This window comes from Dromaius novaehollandiae, chromosome 14 (genome assembly GCF_036370855.1).
Source record: "Dromaius novaehollandiae isolate bDroNov1 chromosome 14, bDroNov1.hap1, whole genome shotgun sequence".
NCBI classification, from domain to species: Eukaryota; Metazoa; Chordata; class Aves; order Casuariiformes; family Dromaiidae; genus Dromaius; species Dromaius novaehollandiae.
The window spans coordinates 5,728,333-5,750,321 of NC_088111.1; the positions used below are offsets into that span (position 1 = coordinate 5,728,333).

The 21,989-nt window shown below is 41.2% G+C and overlaps 1 protein-coding gene across 1 annotated transcript; it reads right to left on the reverse strand.

The window, feature by feature from the left end:
* Positions 1 to 1,709: 1,709 nt before the first annotated feature.
* On the reverse strand, positions 1,710 to 20,851 carry EIF3B (eukaryotic translation initiation factor 3 subunit B). Its single transcript, XM_064520172.1, has 19 exons — positions 20,218 to 20,851; positions 14,567 to 14,759; positions 13,861 to 13,980; positions 13,709 to 13,766; positions 12,951 to 13,079; positions 11,747 to 11,904; positions 10,720 to 10,851; positions 10,541 to 10,607; positions 10,036 to 10,082; positions 8,978 to 9,188; positions 8,293 to 8,365; positions 7,654 to 7,776; positions 7,051 to 7,129; positions 5,928 to 6,066; positions 5,199 to 5,324; positions 4,625 to 4,702; positions 4,055 to 4,163; positions 3,408 to 3,526; positions 1,710 to 2,263 (listed from the first exon to the last, which is right to left on the reverse strand). The coding sequence occupies exons 1-18, from the start codon at positions 20,723 to 20,725 to the stop codon at positions 3,423 to 3,425; spliced, it is 2,454 nt and encodes an 817-aa protein (XP_064376242.1). The 5' UTR covers positions 20,726 to 20,851; the 3' UTR covers positions 1,710 to 2,263; positions 3,408 to 3,422.
* Positions 20,852 to 21,989: the final 1,138 nt, after the last annotated feature.

Genomic DNA, 21,989 nt, shown 5'->3' on the forward strand with positions numbered 1-21,989 from the left:
CAGTACTTAGAAACCTGCTTCTCTTGATCATCTTTCAGAAGCCCCTACAAGGGCCACAGACTGCAGGCTGAAGGCCATGGCACAGAGCACTTGAAGCATTAAACCAACATGGATTCCACCCGACAGGATGCTTCCTCCCCCAGTGCAATTCCTAGGGTTATTCTGAGATATGCCAAGTAGACTAGTTTGCCAAATACATACTCATAAAGCAATTCCTGTTGCACATAATTTACAAGAGGCATTTGAAATAAGAAATGCTACAGAAAAGGCAGCAATTTAAGTGAACAGTGTCAGAAATACCAGTATTAGAGACAAGAGGCCTTAACTGCTGGTCAGGACAACTGTCCTGTCAGCTTCCAAAGCTCCTATAGGAGCATCAAGGTTTTCTTACTGATGATCAAGACACACGTTTAGCACATGTCAGAGAAGAGCGCTGGGAGAAAAGGATTCAATTCATTTAACATTGGCATTACATTTGTTTACTTTGAAAATGGCCAGGAATAAAAGACAAGAGCCTACTAAAACTTCATTGCATAGAGGCGGACAAAAACACTCTTTAAACTCATTATCAGTAAGTTCTTGGTAAATGGTCTACAAGATAGCTCTCCACAACCAAAGGCTAATTAGATCATTTTGCTCTAGAAGTTTAAGCCATTACCGAAGAATACCTGCATGTGCTAGGAGTCCTTTTGTATTGTTTTGGCAGAAAGCAAAGATTTTTTTTTCCCTCCCCAATCCAGTTAAGGGATTGGTACATATTTCAGACAAAACTTTAATCATCCATATCCCTGTATACATGGAGTATGAATGAATAAAAGCAGAAAACTGGAAACTAATACAGACTTCTGGAAAAACACAGAACTGTCCTTTTGAAGCACCTTCGCAGCAAAGGGAACGCGGAAGTTAATTGAGGGCTTTGTGCATTTGCCAGCACAGGAAGCTCGCCGAAGGACAAAGAAAAGCGAGTGGCAGAAACATTACTGTGCCTTGGCTGCCTTCAGCTGTATGGCGCTACCCTTTGCCAGAGGTTACTTTCTGCCTTCCACTTCAGGTCTGTCAGAGAACCTGCTATTTTCAGGTGAGAGGGGAGATTAAAAAGAGAGTCAGGAAGGCTTGCGGGCAACTTCTCTGGCAGGCCCTGGAGAGGAGGCAGGTGAAGATCCTCATTCTCCTCTGCCCCTCAGAGGGAAAGCAGCAGGCTGGCCATCTCCTTACCCTGTCTAGATCCAGAAGAGAATTTCTGCTCATAGATACAAATATGAAGTTGCTCCACCACTCCACTCTACCAAGTTTAAGTACACTTTTTCCCCTCTTAACACAGAGGGCTCTAGACATGAAAATACATATGTAATGGGGAGCCTAAGGCATGTATATGAAAACTTTCAGAGAAATATTCTCTAGTGAATGCTCATTAATATGACTCAAACTAATTCTATAATTCCTGAGGCTAGTATCAGTTTGTAAGAAGGTTTAAGAAACGCACTCATTTTCCTGTCCCTCCGCTATAGTTAACAGGTCAACCTGTAATGAGTTAACATCACTGTTAAAAAAACAAAATAAAAACAATCAGAATAGCCATGACGAACCAAGATAAAAAATAACCCAAAGCAACTGTGGATTCAGTATAGCAAACACACTATTATTATTCAGGGCATGTTTGACATTAGTGATTCAGGGAAAGAATCCCTACAAACAACGCATAGCCAGCCTGGTTTTAGTATAGGTCTGCTTTTATTTCCATATTCAGCTCATTGAGGGAGAGATCCTTTCCCAATCTGAAAGGAGGAGGATATAGCCCACTGTAGTGCTGCTTCAGCACACTAAAACACATCATACAAAAAACGGTTCTGCTGACTTTTCTCCAAACAAAATGAATACCTGTCCATGCACTTGGGACATAAAAAGAGTCCTGAAACAGAAACATCGTGTGTGTAAGACAGAGGTGCACTGATGAAACTCACCTCACTGGCAATAGTGAAAACCTGCCAGTTGGTAAGCACTGCACAGGAGTCAGGAAGTAAATACTGGTAGTAGTGGATTTAAAAAGAAAAACAATTCATAAAAAAAAAAATTTAAAAGCAGCGCCTTTCCAATATCCCACTGTAGCAGGCAGCAAGATTTAAAGGCACTACAATGTGTCAAAATGGTGAAAACCTGATGCATCCACCCTTCCAGAGTGTGAGAATATGGATTAAAAATTCCAAAATTGATGTAGGCTTTCTGAAAATGAACGAACCTCTTTTCAGCGCAAGATATGGTGGTGCTGCAGAAAAGGAAAAGAGATGAGTCAGTTACTGTGCTTTATACAAACAGCTCAACTTTACCACAGATGCTGCAGAAAAGTTACGAGCATGCATTACACTTGTTCTTAAACTGATGCTTACTTAAATCCAAATACTAGGCAGTTTTTCTCCCTTTTCCCTCCATATAACATCTCCCAGGTATGGGACACGGTAAATCAGGATAGCTAGATGCAAATGTATTAAATATTCTAAGGCTATTAAGTTTTTGGACACATACAAGAGGTGCACTGTTCATATTTTACTTCAATTCCATTAGATATTTGGAGCCTAAGAGCTGTAGGGTGACTCACACCTGCAGAAGGTATGCTTCCAGTCTCCCCTTCCTCTTCCCTAAGTGAAGTCTTAGGCTCTGTGACAGAACAGGAATGCAGTCCAGGTTTTAAGTCCTATGTAAGTGCCTTTGCTATCAAACAATCCTTTCCCTTCTGAATACAGCAATTTCAAGCTTCCTAAGAGAACATTTTGTACATCAGCTGCTGAAACTAGCCTCTGTTTTTGACATATAAATATACAATATTAATATACAAATTGGGAAAAGCATTGGATTAAACAAAAAAAAAAAATCAGCAACAAGCAGTGACAGGCAATACATTATAATCTGCTGATTATTCCAACCAATGTTTCTAGAATGTGATAGCAGAGCTCATGTGGATATTTAAATATCTACTCAAAGTTAAATCAGTCCAAAGTCAACTTCCTAAATAGTCTTTACTACACTATTTAAACTGTCCAGTCTTGAAACAATACAAAATCTTTCCAAAAGACAGAATTTCTATCTAATACTAATTATAAAAGTTTTTCCTGCTACTGACAGAGCTTTGAGAGTTTTGAAAGCACTGTGTTTAAAAGCTGATCCTGGCTCTGTCATGGATTTGATCACTCTAGCAAGACAGGACAGAGAGAGCACTCTGCTCAGTTCAGCTCATAAACCTGACGGTCTGAGATTGTTTTTAGAAAAGCTTTTGTTTGTCCCCTCTAGCCACTGAGTAGCATAGAAATGTCAGAAGTTAACACATTCACTCGTGCACTAAACGGGTCTAACTTTCTGAAGCAGACTACTGAATGTATAGAAAATTTTCTCCACTGAGAGGTAAACTATCTTACCACAGTTTTATCAGATTACTCTGGTTCTGCAATGGTAATAATTTCTTCATTGATAAAAAACTCAACGGTCTCCTCCTCCCAGTCATCAACATTGCTGTCCAGTTCATCTGTGTCCACCCCTGGAAGGGAGAAAGCATTAATACTGAATGCCTTGAATGAGGCAACCAGGGAAGGTTTTGAGGCACTTAAATATGTTCTTTAAAACTGCAGGGAAATTAGAGGTATTTGGTGCTTTGAATCAGAACAAGGACATACCAAATTCATTACATCCAAAAGCCGAACAAGGCATCTCTCACTATAGGGTTTTGAGGATTTTTTGGTTAAATGCAACACCCAAACCCTCTTTACAGTCTTATCCCAAGGTCAAGACGATACTTAGCCTGGGGAAGGGCAGGGGGGAAGATGATGCAACACAGGTACTAAAGAATTTGGTAGCCAGCACTATGAGTTTTCTCCTGTGCAAAATCCAAATTTGCTGAGACTCAAGAGAAAAAGGACAGTGAACAACCCTGAGAGAACAAGAAACTAGTTTTGGCAGAAAACAGAGGGAGAGAAAAAGTGAATGAATTCCCAGAACAGAGCAGTTATGTGGTAACAAGTAGTAGTTATTTAGCAACAAGTCTTTACAAGTGCTGTGTGTGGCTTACCTCCTCGAAGCTCTAAACGCTCATTCCTCTGTTCCATGTACAACTCCTGTGCCATCTTGCGGTACTTTCTGAACTCTTCCATCATTGTACGCCTCCTTTCCACCAGCTCCTACAGAGGCAGAAAAATGTAGTTAATAAACCCCCTCAATAAATCCACATGGGATACATTTGTTAACAAGTCAAGCTTTTTGCTCATGAATATACCTTCTACTGACATTCCTCCCCCCAGCACAAGAGATCTTTCTCCTATGTAATCAAAAAGCTGTTCTGCTGAGGTTTTAATTAAAGAGTGGCTAATACAGCAAGTCACTAAAACTCTATAAATTTCAGCACCTTTGCTAAATGAGGTATCGCTAGCACCTCTCCAGATTCATTACTGTTTAAGCTGAGAATTCAGCAGCATTTGTCTGAATTTCCAGTTAGAACAAGCTCTAAACAATGGGATTCAAATAAGCACAGATGTTTTGTTATTCAAGATAAGAAATTTAACTCATATACAATCACTACAAAATAACAAGGTATAAGCTACAAAATTTTCATCTACATTATTAGTGTCCAAAAGTGTCTTGCCTTTGAAGCTTTGGACTGGCTCAGACGATCCTTCTGTTCAAAAATCTTGGAGTATTTCTTCAGGTCCTTCTTAATTTGCTGAAAAACAGGGAATTTTATTTCAATTAAGATAGGAGACCAGCAACCACAACCATCATATTCCGTAAGAGTGACTTTTGGTAGGCCTAGGCAGGTTCAGCGTTTTTGCAAAACATCTCTCTTCCAGGCAACTCTTCTTCATTATAATTTTATTTGCAATTCCTGGCTTGTACCTATAGATAATGTAAATGCTTCTGTAAACATGCAACTAGTGGAGTCTGGATAGCTAAGTTCTGTCTTGTTCTTCTTTATAACTTTTCACTGGACCCTATCAGTAAGCACAACTGGCCACCACTTCTATTCCGGAATTACAGAGCAGTTAATATCTACAGTCATCCCCAGAAGTGAGGTCTCCTATGGCAATATAGCAGTTTTTCCATAAACCCAGAGAGAAAAGCAATTCCATAACTTGGTAACAGTTCAGATCTCATACTCCTCAGGAAGAAATAAGCCACATATGCTTATACACCAAATCAACGTCAGTGGAATACACTACCTTTATCTGATCCTCACTGAGCAAAGTAGGTGGTCGGGGTCTCCAAAGAAGCTGACAGAACCTGTCTTTATTGTTCTTCTGAAGCAGACGGCCTTGAAAGGTCCATAACCAATATGCGTTGTCTACCTGAAAGAGTAGTGAGTCATCTTAGTCAAGATAAGTTATAACTTAATACTCTGGACCTTACTCCATGTCTTTTAAGGCCTTTCATAAAAAATCAACATTATTAGTCAAACAAACATGGGTATTCTTGTTAGTGCCTTCTCTGCAGAAGTCCAGTGCCTCAAAAAAAAACCCCAACGCCACAGAATCCATTTATTCCACAACAGCTTTGCAAGAAGTTATCTTCTGAAGGATCACAACAATTTGAAACTTAGCAACCCCTTTATCATATCCTAAAGTCTAAGACTCTATACCTGTACAGGAAAGGGTTCTGCAGTGGCTAGAACCATGTGATAGTAAGTAAGATAGGCACAGTGTATCTTGCTGTTCCGTATGGACCAATTCAGAAAAAGGATACTCAGTTCAGATTCATGAACTGCCCTTCCAAAACTTATTTTGGAAAACAACAAAGCTAATGGCTTAAACCTAACTGGTTAGAGATTAATGGATAAAACTATGGTGCAGGTTACGACATATGAAGAATGACAGGTGTCAATTTTCTCTTCCTAATCAAAAGGCCTTTTCAATACCTCTGTAAGAAAGACAGAAAAAAAAAAGTATTAGTACCTTGTGACTCCACCAAGACACAGAAGTCACAATGTATCTGCCTGTAGGATCCCATTCCACATCTGAAGCTGTATAGTGTTCAGCAATATTCATCATAGTGCAGTCAGATGTATCAACAAATGCTAAGGCACCATTCATGCTGCAAAGACAAAGCAAGACAGGTTGTTTTAAAGCCACGGAAACGTATGTGGGATATTAGACTGTTTGTTGGTTGCTCTAAAGAATTATCCTTGTAGTGAGGAGTTGTAAAGATGCAGTTGTGGAATGCCTTTAAAAATTGGGCTATGCTAGTGTGTGAAACAATGTGATGAACGAAGCAACAAAAGAATGACACATTATACATCTTTGTTTCTATGTTAAGAGACCCTTACCTATTTTGTTTCTATTCTTAAAGTCATAATGAAGCCAGGTGACAGCTGAGGTACAGCCACAGTTCAACAATCATATGCTTAGACATATTTAAGTAGTGAAAACAAGACCAAAAATAAAAACAGATTTCTAAGATGAGCAGGGCTTTTCTGAAAACATGGAAAGGCAAATAATACTCAACTGATTAAATAAAGGCTTTTGACAACTGCAGACACGCAAAAGAGCAGTCATGCGTGGTACAAGCTGGATTTGTCCAAAGTCAATGTTTAACTTATAAACAACTGAAGAGTGTTTCTAAATATCCACTATTTTGTTGAAAAATTCATTCTTCAATTGATGTAGCAGAAATAGCAAGCAAAAGTTACAAAAAACTAAGCTACACCATGAAATGGCATCTCTTGCTTTCCTTTGCTTTTGCAAAGTGATAGTAGTATGTACATAACAATATAACTGGGACAGTTTACAAGCAATTAAAACCCTTGTAAGCCTTAGCAAGATCAAGTACCTATTAGAATACAACTGACAAATTACAATAGGTCAAAGTTAGATTCTTCAGAGAGCCCTTAATATAAGTAGACATTCAACAACAGCAACAAAAAAGAATTAGCACGCAAAATTGTTTTGTCCATTTCAAAGTTATGAAAGTTTGCATTAAGGACATTCATGGAGATATTATACATTTCTTGATAAGATATTTCAGCCTTTTTCCTGTTTTAAAATGAATGTGCTGTTCAGTAACCCATGAAACACCCACCTTCTGAGGCCAGCCAATACTACAAACTGTCCTTGAGGACTCCAGAATATCGTGTTTGCCTGCTGTTTGTCAAATGTTTCTGGAAGGAAACAATACAGATGGAGAAAGAAGTCTCAATCCAATGCCATCAAGTAGTTTATAAGCAGTTGACTCCACCCATTGCTCAAAAGGCATTTCTGAACTCTGCAAGTAAGTCCTAACAAGATTAGCTCTACGCTTCTAAAGACAAAACCCAATAGTAGCAGAACATGCAAAGCTAGCAGAAAAGAGGAGAAAGGTCAGAAGACCATACCACTTGACCTGGACGTAAATTACATCTAAAGTGAGCTGATTAAGTCTGTACTATCGCCTTGCATGGAATTCCCAAAGGCCACAAAGTTATTCTGGCTAATAAGCCTTCTATTCCCAGATCTTGGACCGAGTCCAAGTGAAAACATAGTTTAGATGTCACCAGAAACTCAGGTTTCTAGAAGACAGTGTTAGGCATACACCTCACGTCACACCATTTACCAGAAAACTACAACTGTGAGTCTATTGCCTAGGCTATTGCCATGCAAAATGCTTAATATCTGCACCTTCCACCAGTTTTTTTTAGTCACTTACTTATCAGTTCTATTTTCCCATTGTTTTTAACATGGTAAAAGGAAACTGAAATTCGCGGAGTTTCTCCATGCAACACAGCAAACTTGCTTCCATTTGGTTCCCAGGCAAAGGCTATGATGCTTTCTGTAACAAAAGTAAAGAGGAGTCAAAACTCAGTCAAAAGACAACACAAAGCTTTGACTTCAAGCAGTTACCAAAGAAAAGCAAGATACTGAAGACAGGAACCATCAGTTAAATACTGCTATAAAGACTACCTCATAGAACAAAGGTTGATGAAGCAAATGCAGGACTTTCTATAGAAAGTGTTTCAGTCACAAGCATTGACTCCAAATTTTCATCTGCTACAGAATATGCTCAGATAAGCCTTAGCATCTTTACTAATAAGGTATTTTCAGTTCTGCCACTTTTTAAATCAACTACAAGCATGAATAGCAACTAAAGTTTGACTTCTCAGATTTTACACAAGAAGTCCTGCAACACAAATACTATAATTCCCACCAAAAAAAAAGCTGGCTTCCTAATCATCATTAACAACTGTCAGGTGCTGGTGGGAGTTACTAAGAATGGGGCAAATGTCTACAATAAAAGGTTGCCTAAAACACTGTTAGAGATCAAGAGTAAGGAAATACTTGGCATTACCTTTCATTTCTACCACGTCCACTGGCACTTGTTTTTCTCTCATTCGGAATATCTCAAAGTTGGTCACTACCCCCTGTGAAGGCCAAGATCAACTCATTATTCAGTCTAGAAGCAGTATAGTAAACAATTTCAATCACTAGGAATAGAAGGATGACTAAACAATTGGCCTGACAGTACTTGTAATTAGAGTTAAAGACTTGAGATTTGTTTCCTAGAATAAAGCAGATATATTCAGTATGCTTCATTTCGGTTTTCATTACCTAACACATTCCAAATTCTTGTTCTGATAAAGAACAACATATGAGTTCTTTACAAAAATTTGTTCCTTTTCAGACTGCTAAGAAATATAATTAATATAATTAATATAGATAAACATATGGTATGTTATGCAGCATTATCTACGGATTCAGCAACTGCACAGCTGTGAGCAGGAAGAGAGGTGGGGTCTAGACTTCATCCATTTTAAAAACAAGTCCAAGATGCTAGTAAACTTAAAGCAAATCTTGGATGCAAACATTATGTGCACATGGCACTTCACATACCATACTTCAAATTCCAATGAAAAAAATAGCTTTATCATGTAATTTACACTCATCTGTCTATATTAAAAGATGGTAACATAAGAGAATTAGGTGTCAGCATGAGACAAAAACAAGTTTTATGAACAGAACCAGAATCCACACACCTGTGTACCTTTGGGAGTCCTGTCTACCTTCACACACAGGTAATCCCCATTCTTCTGCCAGTGTAGTTTACAATCTACGACATTGAACAAATTCCGCACACGAATTTCTTGTCTAGAAGGCAGCTGCATCAAAGTCACTCTTGCTGGGATGTCTTTGTCCTCAGGCACCCAGAAAGCAATTATGTTACCACCTGGAGACCATGAAAAGTCTCTACACAAAAGAAGTTAGAAATATTCCATTTTATTTTTTAGTTAGAAATGTTACAAGCAGAAACTATTTTCAGTACTGTAACTGAACATTAAAGTGATTCAACCCAACTGCAGACAAATACCAACTCTCAATAATAAAGGCAAATACAGACAAATAATTGGGAACACTTTAATAACCTTGCACATATCATAACAAAGCCCACTTTTAAACTACCATTTACACTTGCTATAGAGCCAGTGCTATCAAACCAGTAGATTTCATTAAGTGAAGAGAAGGTATGATCCCTTTACCAAGTAATCCCAATAGGTCTAAGAAACAGACTCATTAAATTGATGAACAACAACAAAAAAAATCGCCTATTAAATTACACTGAAAACAATACTCTTGCACCCGTGTACACTTAATCTTCTTACTGCCTTAAAGAAAGGCACATCAAAGAGTTTCAGGAATCATAATGTCTATTGTGTAGACATGCATAAAACAACGTAGTTCCATGTCAGTGGTTAGTATACAGCACACTGTTTTAAGCCAACATGCAAATCCTAACAGGTATTCCCTAACAAACTGCATTCCAGTTTGGTTTTGTACAGAAGGAACAGGACTTCCAAGCTAGGGCCCTTAGATTAACCAGGACTACGAAGAGTATTTCAACACACAAAAGCTGCCACCTGTGGACATCAGTAAACAGACAATCTTCCTTTCCTTTTTGACAGTTTGTCTAACCTGACCACTTCAAGATATTAGGCTGTTTACCTAACAGTCTAAGGATCCCTCTTATAATACAGTCCCAGATATCCGAAAACTACAACTAAAGAGAAGAGATATCTTTACAGAGGAATATACTCACCTTATCCCAGTGATTTTCAAGCTTTTTTTATCCAACAAACCCATAGACTAAAAAAAAAAAAGAAAAAAAAGAAAAGAGAAAAGGAATTTTCATATTAGCAATATATTCTTATATGGCCCTCATAGATGGCCCTCTACCCTCATTATTAGAATCCATATAAGGTACGAAACTAAATTTAGGGTATTAGGAAATCATTTATCCCATATTTTTGCATTATGAATATATGTATATCACATAACTGATGCTACTGACTCTTAGCAAGTAGTACATTGAGCTCTCTAGGCCTTCTAGAAGCACAGCATGAAGTTTACTCTCAGGTTCAGCTACAGTTTTTTCACCCAGGAAGGAAAAAGACAAGAGGAAAGAGATTTCTCTTCTTTTAAGCCTAACTCTTGTAGGGTTTATTATTAAAATGTATCAGTTAAAATACCATGGGAGAGGTTGACCTTCTAATGCAGTAAGTGTTGGAGGGGAAAGAAAAAAAAAAGAAAAAGCAAAAACTTACCGGTGTTTCATAGATGCTGAGTGTATCTGAAGTCATTCGCGCAAAGAATTTACCATCGTGACTCCATCTGAGCAAATAAAAAGAGAAAAGAATATTAGAGAACTGCCTTCTTATTAAACAGAAAGTCTAAGACAACTTGCTCTATATAATCGGTCCTCTACTGCTGCTGCTCAACCTACTTAAAAATAGGCCAGTGAGCTGAGTTTTCACAGTGGAATCCTCGCTTCTTTTGCCCAGTCAGAATATCCCAGATGATAATAGCCTGAGGGTCATCCTGTGTGTCCATCAACGGGCTGAAGGTCACCAAGTACCTACAAAAGAAATAATTAGTTTGTAGTTGAAACTAACATGTTTGCACAAGCAGGTTTTTATCCAAATAATATTCAAACCCAAGGAACTTTCAAACAGCACTTTCTCCAGTGGGGTCCTTTGGAGAGGAGGGAAAAATAAGAATAATGTGATAGAGGGGGAGAAGGCTTCCAAGACATGGTATTTCCCCCAAATCCTTCTAGCTGAAGAGGTTCTAGATTTACGTGCGAGTCTTTAAAGCCATGGGAAGTCACCAAATACAGTGTTACTTATTATGGAGTTTTGCCACGAGAACATTATTGTTTTAGAACCAAACAAACATCCACTGACTTTGCTAACTTGAACTATTGGTATGCTAGGCTTTTCTCCATTTAGAGATTTCTCTTCACTACAATAAAATATAAAACCAAATCACTCCCAAGTATCTATTGTCTGAAAGCTAACAAGATGCATCTGACCCTGATCATATCCGATTTTGGCCTTCTGTATAGAGCTGTCTAATGTGAAAGAAAACTGAAGGAATTTATTCAATACTATAGACATAGTAGATGCTACTCAAAGTTTTAAAGAGCTAGAAAATCTAACACAACAGATATCACCACATGATTTAAGGGTTTTTCTTTTTTCTGGGATAATACTGTCTTTGAAGGACTTATCATTCAGTTCTGTCAAACAATTGTTCCAGATTATTTTCTTCAAATATTTTTCCTGAAGTCAAAAAAAATTCAGGCAGAGTTTCACTCATTCTAAAAAAGATTTTATACATGAAAAGTAGCACTTCCAAAAGCAAAGGAAAACTGAAGACCCCATACACACGAGATTTGAAAGCACAGCAACCAGAACATACACACTTTGTAATTCTGATCCCAAATCCCAAACAAATGTCATATTTTATACCTTTCACAAGGCGAGAAGTCAATAAGCTGTACTCCCTGGTGACTAAACCTTTGGATTTGCTTGAACTTCTCTCCACCCCAAAGCGCGATGCCTCTCTGGTGGAATGTAGCCAAGTAGGTACCTTTCGGGGACCAGCGTACATAGGTTTCTGTCCACCGCTGGGGGAAGAAAAAAAGTATACACAAAGGTTTAGTTTCATGCTGGATTCCTACGGGAAAAGAAAAATTCATATGTGGCTTGCAGCATCACACCTTGTGAATCCATTTACTAAATGAATATTCCAGAATTAATGAAAGCTTGCACTAAGAGTGGGATTTAGTTTCATGCACGTAATACACAGCACTTAGTCTTCAGGTTCAAAACTGCAAATTGAAATTTTTTCAATTTACTGATCACAAAAAATGTTTCCCAGGAATAGTGATGTCCTTTGTACAGTAATAGATAGTTAAACCCAGTGAAAACAGGTTTGGCTTTCAGTCCTAGCAAGAACATACCCTTCTCAGAAGTTAGAATTATTCTAAACTTCCAAAGATACAGCTCCTGACCTTCACCTAAGGTGGAGGGATATCAGCAGTACAGACCTGGGGCAAGGACCACGGTGAAGAACAAGATTACTCACCACCCCAGAGTCAGTTTTTGTGCTGATGCAGAATGGTTATATGAGAAAGAAAAAGTTCCTGGGTACCAACAGACAGTTCTCAGGAAGTCAACTCCCTGCAGCAGACAGGTACACTAACTGCCCCCTTCACATGCTAATACCAAACCAGCTATGTCATTGCTCTTCTGCACCTCTACAGTCAGCAGAAAGGCAAAAAGTGATTAGAAGCAGCATACTTAAGAGCAGTTAAGTATATATTCAGCACTGAGAAACAGTACTCTTCAAACTGACTCTAAGTTTTCGTATCTTTCTGAGTCACCTATAATATACAGAGGAGGAAACTATCAGGCATCATGGACAGCTAAAAGACAACTCCATATTCCTTCAAAAGCAGAAATTTTTTCTACCTAAGCAGCTAAGTCTAATTCTAAAGGATGCAATCTCACTCCTCCTCTTTAGGGGAGCAAGAGAGAAAAACATCATTTTAACAACAGAAGAAAGGATTTCCTTTTTTAAACCAAAAAGGTGAAGTATTATAAATATTACAGAACTACTGAAGGAGACTGACAGCGTATCTGCAATGCACAACACTTCCAGGACACTCACTGCTCTGTCCTCAATTTGAACAGGTTCCTTGATATCATTCCAAAAAATGGAGGTCCGGTCTCCTGACTCAAAGATCACACTGTATTGATCCCTACAGTCTGGGTCTTCCAACCAGTAGCGCAGATTCCCCTAAGAGAAAAGCAAAGAAATCATTAGTGAGTCAAAGGCTAAGATGACAAGTTCTCCAAATTAATATCCACCTGGCAGGTGGAAGCCTATTTTATACACAGCATGCAACTTTGGAGTCTTACCACTGCGAACAAGTTTGAAAGATGAAATTAAATAATACAGACCACTGGATGCTAAGAGAATAGGTCATAAAGGTGGACCAGTTGTTCGATGCTACTCAACACTTCCTGACCAAGAAAATTTAGCTGAGTTTTGTTTTTTTTCCTAAACCACTCCTTTCTTCACAGGATGTTTTACAAAGCTAGCGGTAACAACCATGAAAGTTTGCCTTCAGCATTTATAATTATACAATTATACAAGATGCTTTCAGAATTCCATTTTCAAATGGCTTGGGTCAAATCCTTCTTTCCCCTAAGTTTTGCCCTCTGTGGAACTACTAAGCAGAACCACTAAGTTCTTCCTGTCACTTCATGACAGCAAAAACGGAGGAACAGGACCATGCGATCACTGCTGCTACTTAAATCAACACCATTAACACATCTGGTTTCTACTTTCATATGAATACGGCAATGAAGTGATCATTTTGTATTATGCAAAATACTCTTCCCACTTTTTCAAAAACACCTTACCAAATCCTTAAATGGCTGTTTCTCAGGGATTTCCCATTCATCGCTGATTGTCATGTACCTGCAAGAGCAATTTGATTGGTTACACTTGATGCAGATACTCCTGATTAGAATCACTCCTGAAAGCTATAAAGATACATGATTGCTGCACTCACTTATCAAAGTCTGTGAAAAGGTTGACTCTGAAAGTGTGCTGCTTATCCAGTTTGTATCCATCTGCATTCTTCACAGCATCCACCGCGTGAGATGGAGACATGTACTCCAGAAAGATGTACCTGCAGCAAAGGAATACGAAAGTGTATTCAGTGTTAACTACGTAACGGGTCCATACTAAAAAAGAAACAATTGGAATGAACTCCGAACTCAGTACACAACATCTATAAAATAACTTCTTGTCCCTAACTAGTTAAGGTCAAAAACAATTAATTTCCACTTTGAACATATGCACATATATGCTTCTTAGCTGAACAGGCAAGATCCGAATAAAACTGATTTCCTTTCTATAAATGGGCTAGAATAAGTGGTGAATGCAAATTCACACAACACAGAACTGCAATGACAGCTAGTATCGGGCACGTATGCAGCTCTTCCCACCTGAATAACAGACCACGTCTAGAAATTGAAAATCTTGCTGTCGTTGCTCATTCACAGACATCTCAAAACACATCTCTTATTTTTCAGTTGCCACTAGTACAACCTAATTTACAACCCAGTAGAACTAAAATTTACAGTATATTGAAGACAGCTTCAGACATCGCTTCAAAGAAATGTCTTTTTCCAAAGCATCAGAAATATGTTTTTCAAAACTAACTAAAGCATCCTGAACACAGAGTGTTTCCAGCGGGAGCTATCATGACTTACCCCTTTGTCTTCCCATCTGCTTCCGGATAAAATTCATTGATAATTTTCCCAAACTTGGAAAATATTTTATGGATGACATTCTTCAACTTCTCAAGTCGGTCTGGCCCAACTTGGGGAACATTATCCACCACTATTACTGAGTCAATTCCATCTGCTTCCTGTGGCTGATCTTTCAGTACATCACCAAGCAATTCTGCAAAGAAAAGGCACACAAGAAACTAAGACACCAGTCTACATCATGAAAGAAGAAGACAGAAGGATGAAAAGAATAGTAACAACAAAAAAAGATGACAACTGCAAATTTAGGGAACATGCTTTAAGAATCCTGGTAACAAATAAATGCTCTGCTCTATCAGAGAAACAGCTGAAGTGAATACAGAACACTCCAACGAAGATCACATTCTCCAAAACACAGGCACTTTCTCCTTCAAGTTTTAGCACACAGCAGTGATCTAATAGTACTTCCTTGCCGAAAGGCATGATTTCTCAGTTTCTTGACAAGAGTTAACTGACTGAAGTTTGAAGTCTCTCATATAGATATACCTTACATTAAGGACATCAACAGTCATACTATTAGCTCGTTTCAGGAGCTGGAACTGACTCTTGAAGTCCTCAAAAATGCTGACAGAGCAGACAACTGTAAGACTTACTACACAAGCTCTGACTATTAGACCTATCCAAATTATAACCTGATGACTTTGATAGAAAGAAATGTAACATGTACCTCCCTCCCACGTTAGAAGAGTTGCAGCATAATTTAAAACTATCTTCTGTACTGGAAGCTCTGCATGTCTTAGCATCATTATAATTATGGTTGAGAAGTAAAGCTCCATCTCAACCTTTAATTAAACAAGAAAGTGAAGCTATTCTAAGTAAAGACACTTAAAGCCATATTAAGCATGCAGCAAGTGAATATGAGCACACACCTTTTCATACTCTGGATATTCTTCAAGCATACTAATCCCCCCCTTTCCTAAATCATCTAATAGAGAGTACTTGTTGGTACAGTGGGTTGTTCAGTCCCTGCACTGTAAGTTTCAAGTTTCTTTCTACTCTGAAGGGATTGCTTGAAGAACAGAATATTACTACAACAAATATAGAACTGAGAACATTCAGAAACACTGTAACTCAGCACTTGCAGCTTGCATACTGCACTGGGATTAAAAAAAAAGCTGGAAAAGGTATACGGTTCATCTGTAAGTTGTGCACAAAATTAGAAGCGGTAATGACAACACTGTATTAGTTTTATGCTGTAGAATTCTAGACGTACCTCCTGTAGAGTTCGGGATATCTAACTTTAATTTATTCCTGAAGTTAATTCTATCAGATTACTCTGTATCCACCAGCTGAACCCCACTGGTAATGTATGAACTGAAATATTTCTCAAACTAGCATTGCCCAGCTACGGAGTTGTACTGATCTCCAACAATCAAAAATCACTTTAAGGGATTGAGCTAGTATCACTAAGCACAAAGATACCCCCATAGTCTGCCAAATATCTTTAACCCAAAGTATTTTTAAACCTTTTCAGGAAGAAAATCCCACACTCTCCCTAGCTATCCTATTCAAACACATATGTTTTAATCCTTGTCTCGATTATGGGTCTTTTTTACAGTCTAATTGGTAACGTCCCTGCAATTTACAATTAACATTATTGTCTTATCATGTTCTAAAGACAAATATCAGTTACAAATAGCAGAATATTTCTGGTTTACTGATATTTTTAGTTTTCTGTATTTAAATGGCCCAGAATTAATATTCTGCTGACAAAAAAGCCAAGTGTGCTGAAATGCAGGCAAAAGCAGGACAGAAAGTTTCACACATGCCATGTAAATAGACCAAATATAGTTAACCATACATGTGTATCTGCAGTAAGTTTATATGAAGACCACTATAAAATTCAAGATTAGACAGAAAATAAGTGTGTGCCACTATACTTCTGAACTACAATATAAAGATGAAACTTGAAGAGTCACACTATAGACCACATTCACAAACCAGCAAAAAGACCAAATACATGTAGAAACATTTCAAATATGAGAACAAATGATAAAGAGTGTTAGATGTGTTGATATTTTAAAGACATTTTTACCAGGCTTTTGCTGTGTTTGGAATTCTAAGTCATTCTGCCTAGAAGCAGAAACAGAAAAACGTAACAGTGCTGGAAGACATCTAGAAGTGAAAAAAATATTTACTCTGAATTTCAACGTAACAAAAAAACAAACCTTCTTTAGTTTAAACTCAAACAGGTTATTGCACGTGAAGCTTTCCACTTTTGATTTGGACAATATGCTTCACAGAAGTTTATGCATAAACAGATGCAAGAACCACAAAGATTTTGTAAGACTTGAAATATTGCTCTTTGTAATACTTCTAACTCAACAGCCCATGTTTATGTATAAACCACAAATAAAAAGTTGAACAATGTTAACTTGTATAATAAAACCATTGACCCAGAAATCGTGAAAACTTGCTATTCATGACAGTAACTAAAGAAAGCCAAAGAGGTTAAAGCAACAGTCTTCCACATTACATTTTACTTACTCTGCACACTTTAGATTATATCCACAAACTTCTCCTATTTGCACTGGCATATGAGACACAAGAGAAGTTTTATGAACAGAAATCAGTTTTAGGATTTGGAAAAATTCAACTACTTATATCAGAAGTCTAACATACATTTTATCCATTTTTGAAAAGAGTTCAAAGAAGTTACTATTAACTAGCTATTCAATAATGGCTAAGATCTCACTTACACTGCAGAATAAAGCAAATATTCAGTGAACAGTGCACAGTGCAAAGATCAGTGAAGAGCTCCTGGGCTTGCTAGAAGTGAACTTTAAGGAACAAGTTAGAATACAGTCCTTAGTGGAGTAGCAGACTGAAAATAGGAAAAGAAAAACTCAAGTACAGGAAAAGCTCATAAAGAAACAGAGTTAAGAACAGATATTCTGATAGCACAAAACCATACAGATCAGTGAAGATGATCAAAAAACTTGACAGGAAGCTAGAAGCATTAGTCCCAGCAAACATGTTCACATATGATGACAACTTCGGGAGCACTATTTGAACAAACAGGTAAGCAAAGAAGTAGAAGGAAAAATAGAATATGCAACAGCAAAAAGTTAGTTTCTTTCAAAGCACAGCAATGGCTACTGGAAACCACTCCCTATGCAGTATTTTCTGCCCACACAGATTAAAAGTGGTTTAAGGTTCAACTGAATGTATTCTGGATACATTCCCCTGTTTCCCTCTTTTGGCTTTCTGCTACAAAGTTTGAGAGCAGGTTCAAACTTCGTGTAGAGATCCATAAGAGATGAACACAGACGACTGTTGAAATTAAGTTTATTTCCTAGTACAGACTGAATATTAAAATATTCTTTCAGGACTCAGCTATTCTCCAGGTAGCTAACAATACACCAATACACCAGGGATAGATAATCAAGTGATTAGGATTTAGGAGACATGCACTGAAGTGTCTGCTATGCCTACAAAAGACTTCAGGGACTGAAGAAAAAAATTTTAAAATCTGATATTACAGTAAAATGCCAACATGTAAATTTCTTATTTACCCAATAGTCCCATATCTTATATTTTTTCCTAAATATAAGATGGAAGCGTGCTCCACAAGGAACAGCAAGGTCACTTCCACCTAAGCGTCCAAGAGAAAAAGAAATAGACACAGAAGGATAATTTGTATTTAGGCTCCATTAGTCATTTTTTTCCATAACCACTTCCCACAAAAGACTTTGTAGACCTGTAGATCAGCCAAGTAATACAAATTTATTCTTGTGCAAGTACACACAATACACCTGCATTCAATGAGAACTGTAACAGATGAAAGACAAATACCTACACTGTACCATGCTCTTCTGCCTTAAGTTCAAAATTGGGAACAAAGGAATCTTCAAAGAGTAAGGAGCTGGTCTAGCCAGCTCTTATTCCACCAGAAAGGAAGGGTGTGGTGGGTACACGGCTATCTTCAGCTGCCAGTTTTAAGGACCATCACCACTGTCTGAACTAAAGCTACATTGCACCTAAATGATTATCTGACATATCCCTTCTTGCTTGAACTTGGATCAGCTGTTCTGTGGCGCCAACATCATTCTGGAAAAAAGTTAAATGAAGTAACATATCTGAGATGGTCCAATCCTAAAGCTGCTCTAGTGCAAGTATTCCTGAAAAACGTGATATTATCATAAGCATTATAATAACGCAGGCTCAGTGACACTGATGGACTGCCTTTCTCCTTGGGGAGTAATCAGGGTAAGGGGAAAGGAAAAAGACAGCTCAAGAAGTAACATGCACATGTGGAAAAGCCAAACCAGCAGTTTCAAACACTGATTTCGTCACTAATATGGTGTTGTTCATATAACTGAGAAGTTAATCAGATTCATCCTTAATAATAGAAAGGGTGAGGATGGGAAATCTGCCTTGTTTTGCAAAAAAAAGAGAAATGAACATAACCACCCAAAACATAGATAAAGCATATCAAGCAAACACTTGACAACAAGAATCCAGCCATATTTCTGCAGACAATTTTGCCAAAGTGGCCTTAAGAAACACACAAGTGAGAAGAGATATACGAACTACTGAATTCAGAAAAAAAATATGCTTTCTTAACCTATGATACTTTTCTCGTCTTCCATTAAACTAAACATAGGACTGGAGTACTAGAAGGCACATACACCACCTATGCTTCAGTGCCAGCCGAAACAACCAACTTATGAACAAACTACCAAATGCCATAAGAAACATTTTTCCAGTTCAGACACAACCATTACAAGAGGCCCATGATAGCACATATGTCAGAACAAGTATTGGTAAAATAGACAAATCTGTTGTCCAAGAAGTGAGACGGTTTATCAAGAAAGACTCATCTGGAAGAAACAAGGATATTAGAGTTTAACTCCCTTATGCCAAAATTAGTTATCCCTATAGTTATTTTTGTAACCACACAGTGGTTCTGTCATTTGAAATTATTGTATATTGACTCTTAAAAAAGCTTCAGTTTGAACTTTCAAACATCAGAACTAATTTTTCCATATCTTCTTGCCATTAAGTGCCTGTGACAACTCTTACTGAGCAGTCACCCTTCTCCAACCCATACGTTTTATTTACAGAGTTCCTTCGGGAGGTGTTAAAAAACAAATAAGTCCAGTTCGTTAATATCTGATCAACAATTTAGAAGTTGGTTGCACGGTTCAGTTTAACTAACGGAGGCAAACAGAAAGCACACAGGCTGATGACTCTGCTTTGCCAGGGCGGCCCGTAGATTGATACTCCAATTTTAACGTCCAATTTAAGAACAACAGCGACTAAGCAGCACGGCGAGCTGCACAGACATGCAGGAAGAAACTGCACTTGAGAAGTGCTGCTACAGTGGAGACGCCGCAGCCGGTACAGCCGCAGCGAGCAGCGCTGCGCTGCCGCGGAAGGCTGCCGGGACAACGAGCTCCGGAGCGGGATTTGGCCACCGGCCGCCCGCAGGGCCGCGCAGCACCGGCCCGGCCCGGCCGCGGAGGGGCCGTGCCCTCCCCAGCGCCGGGCCCGGCGGCCCCTCGCGCCCCGGCTGCGGCCTCGGCCGCCTCTGCCCCGCCCTCCCCCGCGCCGCCAGGCCCCGGCTCGGCCTCCGCCGGCTCCCGCCGCACCTTCGTCGCTGATGTCGTCCACGAAGTCCTCGGGGTCGCTGAAGGAGAGCTCGTCCTCGGGCTCGGCGGGGGCGGCGGGCGCCGCCTCCTCCCCCCCGTCCTCGGCCGCCGCGCTGGGCTCGGCCGGCGGCTCGGCCTCTGCCGGCGGCTCGGGCCCGGCCTCGGCGTCCGCCTCGGCTGCCGGCTCGGCCTCGGGCTCGGGCCCGGCCGGCGGCTCGGCCTCGGGCGCGGCCTCCGCCTTCTCGGGGCTCTGGCGGCCGGACGGCGGCTGCGGCTCCGGCTCGGGCTGCTCGGCGGCGGCGGCCTCCTCGGCGGCGGGCGGCGGCGGCTCGGGGGGCCCCGGCGGCGCCTCAGACTCGCCCGCTTCCTGCTCCTCTCCCTCCTCCTCCTCCTCTTGCTGCGGCTCCGCCGGCGGCGCGGGGGGCCCGCCCGGCTGCTCGGGCTCCTCGCCGGGCCCCTCGGCCTGGGGTGCGGCGGCGGCCGCCGGGCTCTCCTCGGTGTCCTGCATGGGCGGGGGGCGGCGGGGGGGTCGCTGCTAGGGCCGCCGCCGGCCGCGCGCTCCCAGCTCGAGCGCGACGGGCGAAAGGAGCGGGGGAGGGGCAGGGAGGCGCCTACGGCCGGGCCATGTGCGCGCGGCCCAGCGGGCACCGCGCGGCGGCGCCGACCAACGGGCGGGGGGGCGCTCTGCCCCACCCGGCGCCTCTCTCTTTTCACCCCGCTCCGGGCGGGGATGGGGGAAGGGGTCACCGTCTCTCTCGCCTCCCGCTCTTCGCAGAGCCAGCGGCGATCCCCGCTTCTTCCCCGCTGCCAACGGTTATGGCTTCCCCCATTTCGTTCCTCGCGGTGGTTGAGTCCAACATGGCGGCTCCCTCCAGCCTCCCGAGGTGGGGTTCGGCTGAACCATTTTGGGGAAAGTGGAAAGAGGGAGGCACCATGACATTTAAAGGCACCGACGGCAAATGAAGCCTTCCTGCGTTTTGGATACCTCGGCGTGTCTCCCTGGTGAACGGTAGGGTGGAGATGACATGGCAGCACACTGAAACGAAACCCGTCTACGGCCCCCCCCTCAAACCCTCCGCCATGGGCTCGCCCGAAGGCGCTACCAAGCTTATGGGAGAGGGGGAGGCGCGCGATGCCGAGCCGACACCCGCGCGCTCGTGCTCAGGCGCGGGTAGAACACGGGGGGGGGCGGCCCCCCCGCGAGCGGCGGCGCGCGCCATGGTACGGCCCGGCGGCGGCCGCCACATCAGCCCCGCGGGCGCCGTTGCGCAGCTCCCCTTGGTGGCGGGGCGGGGCCGGGGCGGGGTGTGCTATGGCGGGCGCGGGGCTGTGGCGGAGCCTCTGGAGAAGCCACAGCTGGGCCAGGCCGGGGCTGAATGCGGCAAGCTGCCCCCGAGGGTCGTGTTTGTCCCTACAGAGAGCTCTGTCATTTTTAAAGAGCGTTTTCCGTGAGGTAGCGCTGGCTCCTGCCCTGCGCGCAGCGCTGCGACGCGCCGAGGCGGTGTGTCAGGACAGGCGCGCAGCCAAGACGGGACAAGTCTGTCTGACGTGTTCCGGTGGTCTGAAGGGTTGCCTTGGCTCATCCTAACGTTTTAGTGTGACTTTTAAAGCAGTGATGTGCCTTCTCCTCACACTGGCTCCACCGTGACTGACTTTCCGAGGGAGCTGACCTCTCCTTGCAGACTAAACCCACGCTTTCTGTGAAGGCTGATGCAAACACACGTAACGTGTCCCTTTTTCAGCATGTGAGCCAATATGATGACATCCAAAGC

Coding starts and splice junctions, on each gene's coding strand:
- EIF3B (XM_064520172.1), bottom strand. CDS start 20,725: ATGCAGGACACCGAGGAGAGCCCGGCGGCCGCCGCCGCACCCCAGGCC. Junction 13,981..14,566: donor GCAGATGGGAAGACAAAGGG/GTAAGTCATGAT, acceptor CCTTTGCTGCAG/GTACATCTTTCTGGAGTACA. Junction 7,777..8,292: donor GGACGTGGTAGAAATGAAAG/GTAATGCCAAGT, acceptor CTTTTGTTACAG/AAAGCATCATAGCCTTTGCC.